The sequence below is a fragment of the Neophocaena asiaeorientalis genome, unplaced genomic scaffold (genome assembly GCF_003031525.2).
Source record: "Neophocaena asiaeorientalis asiaeorientalis breed wild unplaced genomic scaffold, Neophocaena_asiaeorientalis_V1.1 scaffold106, whole genome shotgun sequence".
NCBI classification, from domain to species: domain Eukaryota; kingdom Metazoa; phylum Chordata; class Mammalia; order Artiodactyla; family Phocoenidae; genus Neophocaena; species Neophocaena asiaeorientalis.
In genome coordinates this window covers 713,278-727,926 of record NW_020172597.1, presented here as the reverse complement: position 1 = coordinate 727,926, position 14,649 = coordinate 713,278, and the positions used below count along the sequence as shown (strand labels likewise).

At 52.6% G+C, this 14,649-nt stretch overlaps 1 protein-coding gene across 6 annotated transcripts in view; it reads right to left on the bottom strand.

The window, feature by feature from the left end:
• MAP7D1 (MAP7 domain containing 1) overlaps positions 1 to 14,649 on the bottom strand; it is a 21,806-nt gene that overhangs the window by 6,126 nt on the left and 1,031 nt on the right. For all 6 annotated transcript variants that reach the window (XM_024738843.1, XM_024738844.1, XM_024738847.1 and 3 more), the window contains exons 2-5: positions 3,025 to 3,375; positions 2,775 to 2,843; positions 2,017 to 2,180; positions 1,274 to 1,388 (exon numbers count right to left, since the gene is read on the bottom strand). In XM_024738843.1, the coding sequence (XP_024594611.1) occupies positions 1,274 to 1,388; positions 2,017 to 2,180; positions 2,775 to 2,843; positions 3,025 to 3,375 (699 nt within the window). The remainder of the gene's footprint in view (positions 1 to 1,273; positions 1,389 to 2,016; positions 2,181 to 2,774; positions 2,844 to 3,024; positions 3,376 to 14,649) is intronic.

Sequence of the window (14,649 nt, the reverse complement as noted above, 5' to 3'; positions counted from 1 at the left end):
GAGGGGGTGGTTAGGTGACCAGAGACAACCTGGATTGGGGGAGCCGACGGAAAAGGAACAGAGGAAGGAGATGGAGTAAAACTAGAGAAACTACAGCCTTCCTGGCCAGGAAGTCACTCCCTACGGCTGGGTGCTGCAACCCCTCCCCCATAACCACCCAGCGTCGGCACTTGCTGGCACTGCCCAGCCAAGGCTCTATGGCTACAACACCCACGGTACTGGGACAAATGCAGAGACGTTCCTAAACAGAAGAACCCATGGTCAAAGTCACTCACACAAATCCACATATTCATAGGGACACACAAAGACAAAGATGTGCAGGCCCGGGCATATAGAGTGATAGGTACTTCCACATGCATGCGTGTGTGCAGACATGCAGATACAGAAACAAAAACACCAACGGAAAGAGGGTCAGACCCAGATGCACACAGGCACAAATACATCGAAGCAACTTAATCATATTTGTAACAGCTAGCATTTGTCGGATGCTTACCGTGTACCAGGCACTGTGCTGGGCACCACACACATGTTACCACACTTGATCCTCCCCAACATCTACCTACAACCTCGGAGGCAAGTAGTACTGTTATCCCCATTTTACAGATGAAGAAAGTGAGACAGCAAGAAGTCAGAGGTCACACCACACGTGCCAGAGCTGGGATCCTGACCCGATTCCATCTGACTTGGGAACCCACACTGAGGTACACAAGGCCACAAACACACCAAGGCAAACACATCTTAAGACACACAACGCACAGATCCATGAGCACATACACCAAAAGATGCACAATGAGAAATACTGAGTCTTGCCGTTACATAAAGACATCCAAACACAGCGGTACATACATGCCAGCAAAAAGACCAAAATCCGCGATGGCCCTACGTGAAGAAAACTCAGAGACAAAAATCTACCTTGCAAGACAGATACATAAGGGGGTGACGGTTTTCTTTAAACGTCCAGTGTCTGCAGGGTATTAAAGTGCTCTTCTATGTATCAGCAACTAATAGCAATTGACAGGAGCAAAGAAGGCTAATCTAAAATGACAGAGGTTTGAGGAGCGAACCGAATGAAGAGACTCGACCTCTGACTTGCTAGTGGAAGTCCTTGTAAAGGACTTGGGTTTACAGATCATTCCAGAAGGCACAAGTCACACGACACAAGGCATACCTGCTGCAGGGGGCTGCCAGCTCCTTGCACTGAAGCTGCTCCCTTCCCCCACCTCTCAGGCCCCAACCTCCCCCGCCCACCCTGCGGCCCCTCCTGCGCACTCACTGGGCTTCCGTCCTGGGGAGCTGTGGTGCAGGGCCCCTGCCCAGGACCAGCGCTGCTGCCGGATTTCGGCCCACGTCTTCTTCACTGACCGCTGGATGGCTGCTTCATATCGCTCCTGGTGAGGAGGGGGCAGAGGGGAAGGGTCTTGGCTCAGAATCATTCCTCCTACCTGGGAGAAAGGCCCTCTCTCTCCTGGGACAATGCCTCCCCCTATGATTGAAGACAGTTTGCAACAGATCCCTTTCAACGTGTTCTTGGGGAGCTTTTCACTGTTCTTGACTCATTATCTGAGTGTATGAGCTGTTTCTCTGAGGATGGAGCAGGACTCTCCATGCCTGGGACTCCCAGGTGGGCCACTGGCACGAGGGTCCTGACCCTGGAGCTGTGTTTGCTTTTAGCCTGAGGACCCGGGGCAGGGCCAGGCTGCCTTTTCCTTCATATCTTCATGGTGCTCAAGCCAGGGTTCTCCTAACTAGGAGCTCACTCAGCGCACTCAGACAGACACATCTCTGCACACCTATACACACACACATACGTGTACTGATAGCACAGGGTTACAAGTGCTCACCCTGGCGTGTACAGAACCGAACACATCTGCACAGATGCCCAGATGTAGTACCCATGGCACACAACTGCAGACACATGAACACAGATGTGCATACACACTAAGCCAGTGTGCAGATATGTGCACACACATGCACACAGATCCACGTGCACCCGGTCAGAATTCAGCATAAACGCACCTTGTTTTTCTCCAGTTTCTGCCGCTGCCGCTCCTCCAGGGCTGCTCGGCGTTGCTCGGCTTTGAGCCGCTGCTCCTCCAGCCGCCGCCGGCGCTCCTGGAGCTGCTTCTCCCGCAGCACCTTGGCCTTCTCCTCCTTCTCCAGCCACACCGCCTTCTTGGCCGCTGTGGAGAAAGGAGCCCCAGGGGGCGTGAGCAGTCCTGCAGCGCCCGGGCCCCGCAAGTGTCTCCTGCAAGTGGCCTTGCCTGTTCCTCCGACCCTGGGTGGGTCTTCCCCCTGCCTGCTTGGTGGGGAGGTGCCTCTGTTCTCAGACTCCCCCCTCAAACTGAAGGGCATCCTGAAGATGGGTTGAGACCTCAGAATGAGGGCTTCCCCAACGGGAGGCCTGTTTCTCCCCCGTTGGCCTCATGGTCTCTGGGCACCGAGGGAGAAACAAGCTCTTTAGTGCCAGATCCCTGTCTGACTTTGGGGTCTGCTGTATCGATACTCACACATTGTGATTAGGAGCATGAGATTTGGGGTGAGATGAGGCTTCTGGGTCTGAATCTCAGCTACGCCACTAGCTGTGTGGCTCAGGCAAAGGATTTCATCTTTCTGAGCCTCTGTTTCCCCATCCTCAGAATGGGCAGAGGGTTAAGTGGGATAAGCGTACCGCTCTTAGCACAGTGCACGTGATAAATGCTCCGGAAGTGTTAGTGTTACCAATAGGACGTCGATGGTGGTGACAATGAAGATGCCACTGCTTCCCACACACTCACCCAGGTACTTGGCCCGCTCTTCCCGCCGCTCCTTCGCCAGCTTGTGTCTCTCTCCTGCCTTCTTTGCATCTTAATAGAGGGAACAAGAAGAGGCTTAGGTCAAGAGCCTCCCCCAAGAGGGGAGTCAGCCTCAGGGCCCTCCCCGAAGGCCTCATCCCATGCCTTTTCTTATCTCCTCCAGGTAGAGACTCCCCTGGATGGCATCATCCAGGGCTGGGACTGGGCCCAGGACTAGGGACATCACACATACCTTGCTTCGTGGGAGGGCTGTCGGCAGCTGACCCTGCTGTTGGGGATGGCTGGCTGCTTCTTCGAGGAGGCCTGGCATCCCGTGGGCCTGTGGCTGGTGGGGTGGGTCCCCTGATCTTCACTTCTGAGAAAGCGGACTCTTCCTGCTTCGGGGCTGGCCTAGGCCCTACCAGCTCTGGGGGGCTTTCTGGTTCCAGTGGGAGCTGCTTAGGGCCAGTGGTGTTCTTCATGGCGGGAGGGGTGTCTGGGGGAGTGTCGGGCACCAGGGCTGACATCGGTGGTGGTGGTGGTGGCGGGGAGGGGTCACCTTCTGGAGAAGGTCTTGGCTCTGGAGGGGTCCTGGCTGCCACATCTGGAAGAACAACACAAGAGAGGAGAGAAAGTCAGATAGAACATCTGTGCCATCAGTTCAACATGTAGCTCTCTCCCTTGTCCAGCTGATATTCATTCATTCATACATGTTTATCGAGTTCCTTCCATGTGCCAGGCCCTCTTCCAGATACTAATGATATAACGGTGAGAAAATGGCCACAGTCCCTGCCTCTGTGGAGCCCACACTCTAGCAGGGCAGACAGACAGATAGCTAGGCGGTTACAGTATAGAATAAGTGCTATGTCTGGGGTAGCAAAGCAGAGATGGTTGTTAACCTATATTGGAGGGGCTTCCTGCAGAAATTATAGCCAAGCTGAGGTCCAGGATGAGCTGGAGTTGGCAAACCAAGGAAGAGAGGGTTCTGGCTAAGAGAAGAGCATTTGCAAAGGGGCAGAAGGGAGCAGGGTGTATCGGAAAAGCTGAGACGTTTGTAGTAGTTATTAGTGCACCAAATGGTAATGACTGGCTTCCATGTCTGCCTCCCTCGCCTTTCTGCTTTACCTTGGGGTCACAGTGCCCATCCCAAGGCCTGGTGCTCAGGGGCTGCCAGTGCTGGGCACAGTGGGATGCCCGTGTGGAATCCCCAAAAGGGAGGGTAGGCAACCAGCGACATCCCCTTTGTCATCTTTCTTTCTTTCCCAACCACCCTCAGATTTCTTCTTTTAAGACACTGATATTTCAGGGTCCCTGTAAAAGACACCAAAGTGCCAAGGAAGGAATACACATGATTTGGTGTATACGTGTTCATGCACACGTGTGAGCACAAGTACACTGTAGCACAACAGGAAGACTGGCTTGGGAGTCAGCCTGATGAGGGCCTGATTCCGACTTCACCACCCCGAGACAGGAAGAGAGGGCCTGATAACCTTGGGGAAGCCACTCAACCGCTCTAAGCCTCAGTTTTCATATCTGTAAAATGGGGACTATAAGCCCAAGCTGATAGGCATGTCAGTGAAGTGCCTGGAACAATTCATGTGCCAGCAAACGATACTTCCCTCTCTTTTCCTGGGGGTCTTATGAAGCCGCCAAAGGAAGCCTCTGCATGTTGAGCCCTGGTACCATCTACTGCTGCCCTCCGGGCACTGAGGGGATTGGTGGGGACACAGCCACTGCCTGGGCGTAGGGATCAGGGCCAGGGTCCATGGAAAGGTCAATCTAAGGAAGCATTTTCCGCTCTCGCCAGGTGCCTCCACCATGCAGGGTCCTCTGCTCTAGGAATGGTGGCCCTCTCAGGAGGTGACAAACTCCCCACCCCTGTGGGTGACAATGTGTATGCAGGGAGAGGACACTCCCAAGGAGTCAGCTTTGGAACTCTGGGGACCCTTTTCAGGGAGACGGGTGTCCAGTGGGCTCTGAGGAAGACAGGCTATTTGAATATGTGGCCTCCCCGCTAACTGTGTGACCTTGGGCTAGTTACAGGCCCTCTCTGTGCCATAGCTCCTCCTCTGTAAAATGCAGACAGTAGGACTGTGATGAGTGATAGTGACAATAACCACTAACGTGTATATTTCTCGAGAGCTTCCTATGTTGAGAGCATTTTACACATATTAGTTTTAATCCTCATGACGATACTTCTGAGGAAGGCACTATAAAGATCTCTTTCACACAGAGGAGGAAAGTAAAGCAAAAAGAGGTTAAGTAAAGTAGTTTGAGGTCACTCAGCTGGGAAGTGAAGGAGCCTGGCCTTGAACCCAGTGTTTGTCACCACAGCCCACGCTCTTAGCCCCACACCCTCCTGCCTGTGTCAGGCAGTGTGGGGTAACATATGTTACACAATGAAATTATCTGAGGCTCACACTATTTGCCCCTCATTCCTTCCCTTCCAGCTTCCTGGTCTCCAGGCAACAGCCCCAGCTAAGGCCCTTTTCCCCCAACGGTCCCTCCAACTCTGCCAGCCCCTAGGCTCATGACAGCTCGCACCAGACCAGCTCCAAAAGGCTGCCTGGTCACTGCTAGTCGACTTCCCAGCCACCCGCAAACTCCTTTCCAATTCCAGTGGGCAAAAAAACTAGTGGCAACCATTTAGTGAGTGCTTACTACATACCGAGAGCTGAGCTGGGCCCTTTGTATCCCCATCCTGCATCTTCACATGAGCTCTGAGAATCTTATCCCCATTTGACAGATGAGACTATCAAAACTTACCCCACTAAGTGATTTGTCCAGGGTCATAGAACTAGTATATGGCAGAGGCATGATTGAACCCAGGACTGTCTGGGGCCAGATGGCCTAGGTATGTAAGTATCAATACAAAGCTGGAAGGCTGAGGTTGAGGCCTGCTTATTGCCATCCTCCTAGCACCTGTGCCTGCTACATGTGTTGCAATGAAAACTGGTAGGCGGCTGTTTGTCTACACCTAGGCAAATCACACCCACCAAGCAAGACAGTGAATTTCCAACTAGCTTCTGACTAGCCCTGTGAAGGGAGTCTCGGAAGAAGTAGAGGGATGAGGCCTGGAAGGGCCTGCACCTGGGCATCAGATGCAGCGAGGTGGAAAGGTCTTAGGCTTCAGGGTCAGACAGGCCTGAGTAGGGAATTCCAGCTCTGCTGTGGGACCTTGGACAGGCCCTGAACCTGTCTGAGCCCGTTTCCTCAGGCTGGGGCCTGTGGTGTTGGGACCTGTGGTGAGTAGGTACACCACCTCTGGCACCTGACAGGGGCTCAGGAAGCAGCCTTGCTGGAAGAATTGGTCCGCTTCCTCCCATCGCTGCCACAAGCGCCCACGTGGGTCAGGCCTTCACGCCCACTTCTCCATGACACTGCTCTTCTCAAGGTCACCAGTGACCTCCGCGTCGCTAAGTCGGCAGCCACTTCCTGGCCCTCGTCCTGCTGACCTATCTACCGCATTTGACGTGGTTGATCCCTTGGTGCTTTTTGAACACCTTCTTCAGTTGGCTCTGAAGACGACAAGCTCTCCCGATTTCCTTCAACGTGCTGGCTGTGACTTCTCAGGCTTCTTTGCTGGTCCCTCCTTAACTTCCTAACCTCTTAGTACCGGAGTGCCCCAGGGCTCCGGTGAAGACCTCATCCCTTTTTGGTCTACACGTACTCTCTTGGTGATCTCATCCAGACTCACGGCTTTAAATACCATTGCTCTGCTAATGACAACCAAATTTTTACCTCCAGCCCAGACGTCTCCCTTGAGTGCCAGTTTAGCTCATGCAACTCCCTACTTGGCACCCCTGGATGTCTTACCGATGCCCCCAATTTTTTTTTTTAACATCTTTATTGGAGTGTAATCGCTTTACAATGGTGTGTTAGTTTCTGCTGTATAACAAAGTAAATCAGCTATACATATACATATATCCCCATGTCTCCTCCCTCTTGCATCTCCCTCTCACCCTCCCTATCCCACCCCTCTAGGTGGTCACAAAGCACCGAGCTGATCTCCCTGTGCTATATGGCTGCATCCCACTAGCTATCTGTTTTACATTTGGTAGCGTATATATGTCCATGCCACTCTCTCACTTCATCCCAGCTTACCCTTCCCCCTCCCCGTGTCCTCAAGTCCATTCTCTGTGTCTGTGACGCCCCAAATTTAACATCCAAAACTGAGCTCCCAATCTTTCTCCCCCAAACCCTGCTCCTCCTCCAGTTTTCCCCATCTTGGTCATTGGCAACCCAGTCCTTCCAGTTTCTCAGGCCAAAAATCTTGGAGTCATTTTAGAATCTTTTCTTGTCTCACAAATCACATCTAATGTCTCAGTAAATCCTTTTGGCTCCACATGCCAAGTATACTCTGAATCCAGTCACTTCTATCTCCACTTCTATCATCGCGGTCCAGCCACTGTCATCTCTCATAAAAGCCTCCCTGCTGCCATTCTTTGTTCCCCTTTGGCCTTCTCTCACCACAGCAGCAGAATGATTCTTTTCAAGAATAAGTCAGATCAGGAGTTCCCTGGTGGCCTAGTGGTTAGGACTGCGGGCTTTCAATACCGTGGCCCACGTTCAATCCCTGCTTGGGGAACTGACAAAATCCTCCAAAGACGCCCCACCTCCAGGGAGGAAAAAACAAAGGCATCACGATGGCCTCCAAGGCCCTTGGGGATCCTCACTCTCCAGCCCATTACCTCTTGGCCTCCTCTCCTCCTCCCCTTCTCCCCCTGCTCCGTCTCTTCTGGCCACTGTTCCTTATTTGTGACAGGCATGCTTCTGCCTCGGGGCTTTGCCCTCGCTGTTCCCTCTACCACAATTCTCTGCCCCCAGATCCTGCATGTCTCACTCCCTCACCTCCTTCAGATCTTTACCCGTATGTGACTTCTCATTCGAGCCTTCCCTGATCCCCTCCTTAAAACTACAAACTGTAGTTGAAGTCTCCCTCGCCTTTCCAACTGTATTCTTTTTCCTTCCGACTCTATTTTTCCCAGTAAGCATCAGTAGCATTTTAACACTGGCTCCTACCCCCAGAAGGTAATCTCCACGAGGGCACACATTTTTGTCTACTTTGTTTAGCTCTTCTATTTCTAAGGCCAACAGAGCCTGGCACACAGGTGCTCCACAGCTATTTGTTGAATGGATGTATCAATGAACTCCACCCTGGCAGATACCATCAGCACCTCTCTTCCCTGGATGACTGCAAACTCCCCCCACTGTCCTACACGCACCCTTTCCCACTCTGCTCTTCACTGAGCAGCCAAAGTAATTGTTTCCAAATGCAAATCTGGCCATGGTACTCTTCCCCACTGGAAGCTTCACAGTGACTTCTCCTTGTTCTGAAGAGAAAGACAAAATTCTTGAACCCAGGCTGCAAGTCTGGCAGTCTGAAGCCCCTGTCTCCCTCCCTACACCTCTTGAGTCCCCACCTCTGCTCCCCTGCTCCCCACTTGCTCTCTACACTCCAGCCACACTGACCTTTTAATTCTGATAGCCTTGCACACTCCCTCTGCCACGGGGCCTTTGCACATGCTCTTTTCCCTCCGTCTTTTCTTATTTAACTCCCATTCACCCTTCAGATCTTCGGTTAGGCATCATTTCCTCAGGGAAGCCTTCCCTGGCCTCTCCGAACAGCGTAAATTCCTTCATTATATATAGTCATGGCTTCATGTGCCTCTCGTTTGGAGCACTGTGACTGTTATGGTTTTATACTTCCTTGTTTGGTTCTTTTGTGATTGTCAGCCTCCCCCTAAGGGCTGGGCCGCATCTACTCTGCTCGCCACTGCTTCAACAGCAGCTACCGTGGTGCCCAGTATGTGGAGACCGTCACGAAATGCTGCCGAATGAGAATAAAGCACTGTACCAGGAAGCCACCCTTGCCTAAAGCAGGTGCACAGAGAAGGAGATTTTTACTCTAATAATGAGGAAACCCATATTGCAATTTCTTGCAAAGGGATAAGCACTTGAAGGGAAGCAAAACAACTCCCCCTCAATTGAGTTTGGGCAGCTTGGACTAAGGTAGTCAGAGACAAGTTAATAAAAGTAATAATGAGTGTTGACTCCAGCAGTTCAACAGGAAAAACTTCCCAAGAGGCACATAGCACGCTTGGAATTCTTCTTCTGACCTGGAGGACTATTGACCCCGAATCCAAATATTTTCCTCAGAATTATGCCAACCCTGATGAAATATCACTGGGACAGTGTTATTCGGAACAAATTATGTTAAGCCAAATTAATTCCTTGGTTAATTATCTATATGGTGTGGTGTGGTTAAACCAATATCTGCTTATTTCCATTTTCAATCATCAAATGTGATCCTTCAGCCACGTCATTTTATTGTATTTTTATGTGTGTCAAATTGTGAGGTTTTATTTTGCTGTGCTGATATCTACCAGAAGTATTTGTTAAGAACTGGATAAGTGACAGATAGTTTGTATTCATTTCTTGGCACAAAGAGCATTAGCAGGGCAAAGGTGCAGGAGCTGGTTGCAGGGTCAGTAAGTCTAGTCTTCTCAGAAAACCCAAGAAGGACTGCAGAAAGATCAGGGCCGAGTCTCTCGGAGGGCCTGTCACATGTCTCAGGGTGCTTACTCCCCATCTCCACCCTCTGGGCGCTGGCAGGCCTTTCCTCTCATCCCTCCCCAACAACTGCTCCTGGGCCAAAACTCCTCTCACAATACCGATAACTCAGTCTGCCCTTTTTGTCTGCCTGCTGCCCCTGAGAGAGTTGGTGGCGAGAATCCTTTTTGCAGCCCAGAGCTTTATACAGGACCTACCCAGCACAGAGTAGGAATTCTGTGTCTGTTTAATGAACGGATGGATGGATGGATACACTGTGGATAACATAGTAAAACCCCAAGCTGCTCCAAAGTCTAGCCTCTCTAACCCTAAATGTCTTTACCGTATCAGAGCCTTGTATGTGCCCTGCCAGCTCCTCAGCCCAGGAAGGGAAACACAGCTGAAGCCCTGCAGTACACCAGGCACCTTTCCTTATCTCATCTAGTTCTTATTACAGCCCCAAAGGGAAAGCGCTATAGGGGCCCCCGTTCCCCAGGTGCGAACACTTAGACAGGTTAAGTGAACTGCTCACGTCAGTGTCGGAGGTAGGACAGGGCCCAAGGCTGTCTGATGACAAAACCCTTATGTCACACTGTTCCTGGTGGGTGTCACATCACCCCTCCCTAAGGCTCCTGCCTGTTCCCTGAAGAAGGAAGTGATTCAGTGGTTCCCCTGGGGAGGTTTCCCCCATGAAGATGAAGGGTGCAGGTGGGGCAGGCAGGCACTGAGCTCAGAGGGCAGGAATGCAGGGAAGGCAGGCTCCTGCCCAGGCTGGCCACCAGGAGCCAAGAAGTGGGGCACCTGAGCAGGTGTGAGGGCGAGTGGCCCTCCTCCAGGAGGCTGAGCAAGGGAGTGCCCAGGGGAGGGGCTGCACAAAGAGCAGAGGTCAGCATCTAGCTGACCCCTACCCAGAGCCTTCCTGGCTCTCATAGCAGCTCCTTAGGTGGCAGCATCGGACCAGACAAACGAAGACAGGGAGGCTGACAGAGGGGCAAAGACACACACGCAGACAGAGGGTACACACTGCAAAGAGAGAGACCCAGACAACGTGGACAGAGTCTGCATAATGGCGAGAGACAAGACGTGTTTCTTTTCTCTCTCCTGTTACATACAGAAAACAGACCTACTGGGATTCAGAAATCTGCGCGCACACACACACACACACATGCACGCACACACACACACACACACACACACACGCAGTCAGGCACCCCCTCCGAGGCATAGACAGAAACCTCAGAGATTCATACAGCACTCGGGGACGTGATGTCCCAGTATATTTACACAGCCTCATCCAGGTCACTTCAGCCCTGCCCCTCTGGGCACTCCTTTACCTGGGCCCAGAGAAAGTCCAGGTAACTGCAGCAACAGCTAACGCTGTGTCAGGCACAGCTAAACACCTTAAAGCTTCAGTCCTTTTCATCTTCACCACAATCCTATGAGGTCAACATTATTACCCCATTTGACAAATGAAATAGATTCAGAGAGATTAAGAGACTTGCTGGTGAGTAGCAAAGCTGGGTTTGGGTCCCAAATCAGGGTGACTGTCTGTACCTTCACTCTGCTGCCCAAAGGGGGCAGCCTCCTGGGTTTCCTCTCCTGGAGAGATCTGGGCTAGGAGGATGGGGTGGGCAGGAAGGACAAACCCTGGGAGATGCCTGATCATGGGGCTGGGACAGAGGGGAGCCTTAGGGGGCAGCATTACTCCCAGCCGGGACAGAGCTGAGCCAGCTCTGAAACGGAGTGAACTAGGAGAGGGACAGCCTGATCCGGTGGTCCTCCGAACCTGGGCCACAGGCCCTTCGCAGCAGGGCACTGGGGCCAGGCCGTGGGCCTCTGTGGGTGATAAAGCCGGGATCCCACCTGAGACTGCAGATCTGAAGAGCTCTCTGGCCGGGTCGGCGGCCATTGTTCCCAGCCTCCAATCAGGAGCACCCACTTCCTGTTATTTTAGGCGGCAGGAAATGACCCCATCCCACAGCTTGGGCCCTCCCTCAGCCCCAGCAGGGCTGCCCACGCTGGGGCCTAGAAGCTGAGGACAGAAGCCCAGACTCAGGCCAAGGCCTGAGGATGGCCTACTGGCTGAACTGTCACCACTGCCTGAGTCCAGGGCCTCCTTCTGGTCCCACTTGCTCAGATTCCAACCCAGCAGGAGGCACAGAGGACCCAGGGCTCTGCTGATTCTACCTCTGCCTGCCAGAGAAAAGCTCACAGGGTCCCTAAAACCAAGATGCCCATAGAAGACCAGTCATGCAAGGACAGCGGGCCAGACTCTATCACCACCTGGCTTGGCCATGCCAATTCAGCATAGAGGTTTGGTGCACAGGCTTTAGAGTCGGATGGACCTGGGTTCAAACCTTGCTTCTGCCTGTACCTAGCCGTGTGACTTTAAGCAAATTACTTCCCTCTCTGAGCCTCATCTATAAAATGAGGATATGGGACTTCCCTGGTGGTCCAGTGGGTAAGAATCTGTGCTTCCGCTACAGGGGGTGCGGGTTCGATTCCCGGTCAGGGAACTAAGGTCCCACATGCTGCGCGGCACAGCCAAAAACGAAAAAGAAAAATTGAATAAATAAATAAATAATAAAATGAGGCTAATACTAGTCCCTACCAGGATAGTTCTGAGAATCAAATGAGACAATGCACGGGACGTACTAAGTGCTATGTGTGGCACAGAGAAGGTCCTTAATAAAGACCTGTGGGAGATAAGTAGGATCACCAGGAGGGTCTATTCTTGGCCCATATCTCCTCGTATAACTGGGGAGGAGCACTAGATACCAGGTTGTCTACCCCCTACCATGCTCTCTGCTCCCCTCGGGGCAGAGCTGCAGCTGAGAGGTGATGATGGAGATGCTGAAGGCTGTGCCCTGGGGTGCCAGGCAGAGCTGCCACCTCCAACAAAGCTGCATTATCTGGGCTGGCTCATTGGCTGCCTTACCGGCCCCAAGGCCCAGTGGGGACCCAAGGACATGGTCCCCAGCTGCTTGAGGCCAAAATCCCAACATTGATCAGACCTGAGACCTGCCCTGACCACCCTCAAGTGCCACCACCCCAGCCTGGGCCCTGCTTTCAGCTCCTTCCCTGCTCCCTCAGCCCTTCCCCACCACCAGCTGATGCCCATCCCTGAGGAGGAGGAGCTGGGGGAGTGAACTGGCCTGGTGCCCCTTCCTCCTTATTTGCATATGCATGACTGCACATTAGGGGCTCATTAGAGGCCTCATTATTGGGCCCACCAACCCAGGGAGGGACAGAAACTGTCAGTGGGAGCTGCCAGCCAGGCTGGCTGCTGTATGTAGAGAGACAGTCCATCTTCTCATCCATTCAGGTCCACCTCAAATGCCTCCTCTGTGAAGTCTTCCACAAACAGATTCCACCAACCACTGTATCACTGTTATACCTGGACTTCCCAGCAGTGAACACATCGGTTTCCCCCACTGGGCCAGGAACTCCCTGAGGGTAGTGACTCTGATTCACTTCTCTGCCATCTGTACAGCCAGCACCAAGCTGGCACATGGCGGGCAACAGTATGGCTGCGCTGGATGGCTGCACCCATCCCCTGGGTCTCTCTCCTACTCCCAACTGCCCCACTTCAAGTACGGGGCCCTCTGTTCCCCAGATACAGCCTGGCTCATGTCTGTCTAGAACGCACCTCCCCCTTGCTCTCTGGCCTACATTTACCTCCTGAAGTTCTAATTAATGACACCTCCACCTCGGGCCTCTGAAGGAATTAAAAATAATAACAACAAAAATAAATAGCGTTTATTCAGCATTGACTACGTATCAGGGCCTCTCCTAAGTGTTTTATGTGTTTCTCTAACTTAATGATCCCAATGTCTCTATGAGATAATGTCCAGCATTATTGTCATTTTATCAATGGGAAAGTTTAAGACTTAAGCAAATTACCTAAGGTCACACAGTAGTAAGTTATGAAGGGGAGACTTAAACTGTTTGATTCCAGAGTCTACACTCTTAAGCAAACTGACTCCCAATTCCTGCCCTCACTTCCTCCATATTTGTACCTCCCTGCTGGCACCAGTTCCGATAAGCATTCACGACAGTAATGGCAATAACACTGTGTTGCAGGTGTCTGTGTGCCAGGTTCCTTTAGGTACATCACTTCTGACCCTCACATTAACCCCACAAGGTTGATAATACTACCTCCATTTTCCAGGGGCATAAACTGGCCAGAGGAGGTTAAGTCACTTGCTCCAGTCCAAACTTGACCCCTGCTGCATGCTGCCTCCTGTTAATGCTCAGTGTGCAAAGGGAACTCAAAGAGGGTAGGAATCACATCATACGCACTCGGTGTCTCAGACCCATGCCTCAAACTTTCAAAAGGGCACGTGTAGTGGACAATTCCTTTACTCCCTGGAAGCTCTTGACTCACAAGGGCCCTTGTCACCTTCAGCTTCTCTGTGTAGGGACCAGCCACCATCCTGACCCAGGTTCTCATGTAACTCCATCTAGGTCCCTATGTGTAGAAGTCTTCCCAATCCAGGACCCTGTATGCAGGACCCATTCAGGCGCCCCCCAATACAGCCAAGCATCCCGCCCATGCCCTCACGTTCAGTCCAGACATCCCACTCCAGTGCCCTGCTTATAAACCAGCTACTCATTCCAGCCCTCATCTCTGGCCCAGTAATCACCGCCATTCAGGCCCCGATGTACACACCAGTGCCAGAGACCCTCAGCTGCAGAGGACCAGTAAGCAGATGGAACTGACCCAGCCTAGGCCTCCCTGGGTCCCCTCTCAAGCTCAGCAGAGCCAAGACGGACCGAAGTGCCATTGTTCCAGCACAGCCTACAAACCTCCCGAACCACACCAGTCTGACAGCCTCCCCTTTGCGTCCTCCAGCTCCCACACCCACAGGATCCCCTCCAAGCACCCATACTGGCATGGGGAGCATCCCACCCACAGCCAAGCGGCTCCACCTTGTCCTGCGCTCTCCGCACCCACAGACACTGTTTCATCCTGGGCCCATGCCCCAGGGGGCAGGGAGGTGACAGGGATTAGGTTCTAGGACTCTATGGAGGTGTGGGGTTGGGGCCACCTCCCCCCTGAGTCAGTGGGAACAGGACTTAGGTCCTCAGAAATCAAGCTCTTCCCTCCCTTTCCAGGAAGAAAGAGAAGGAGAAATCCCTCCCTCCAACCCCAGGCCCAACCAGAAACCTGTCCCCACCCCCTCATCAGCTGCTCCCAGATCCGAAAGGGATTTGCAGAAGTCTTGGGCACTGGTGGTTGGTGGGGTGAGGGGAGGGGAGGGTTGATGGTCTGGGGCCTGGAGAGAAAGAGAAAGAGAAAGAGGGAGGGAGAGAGAGAGAGAGA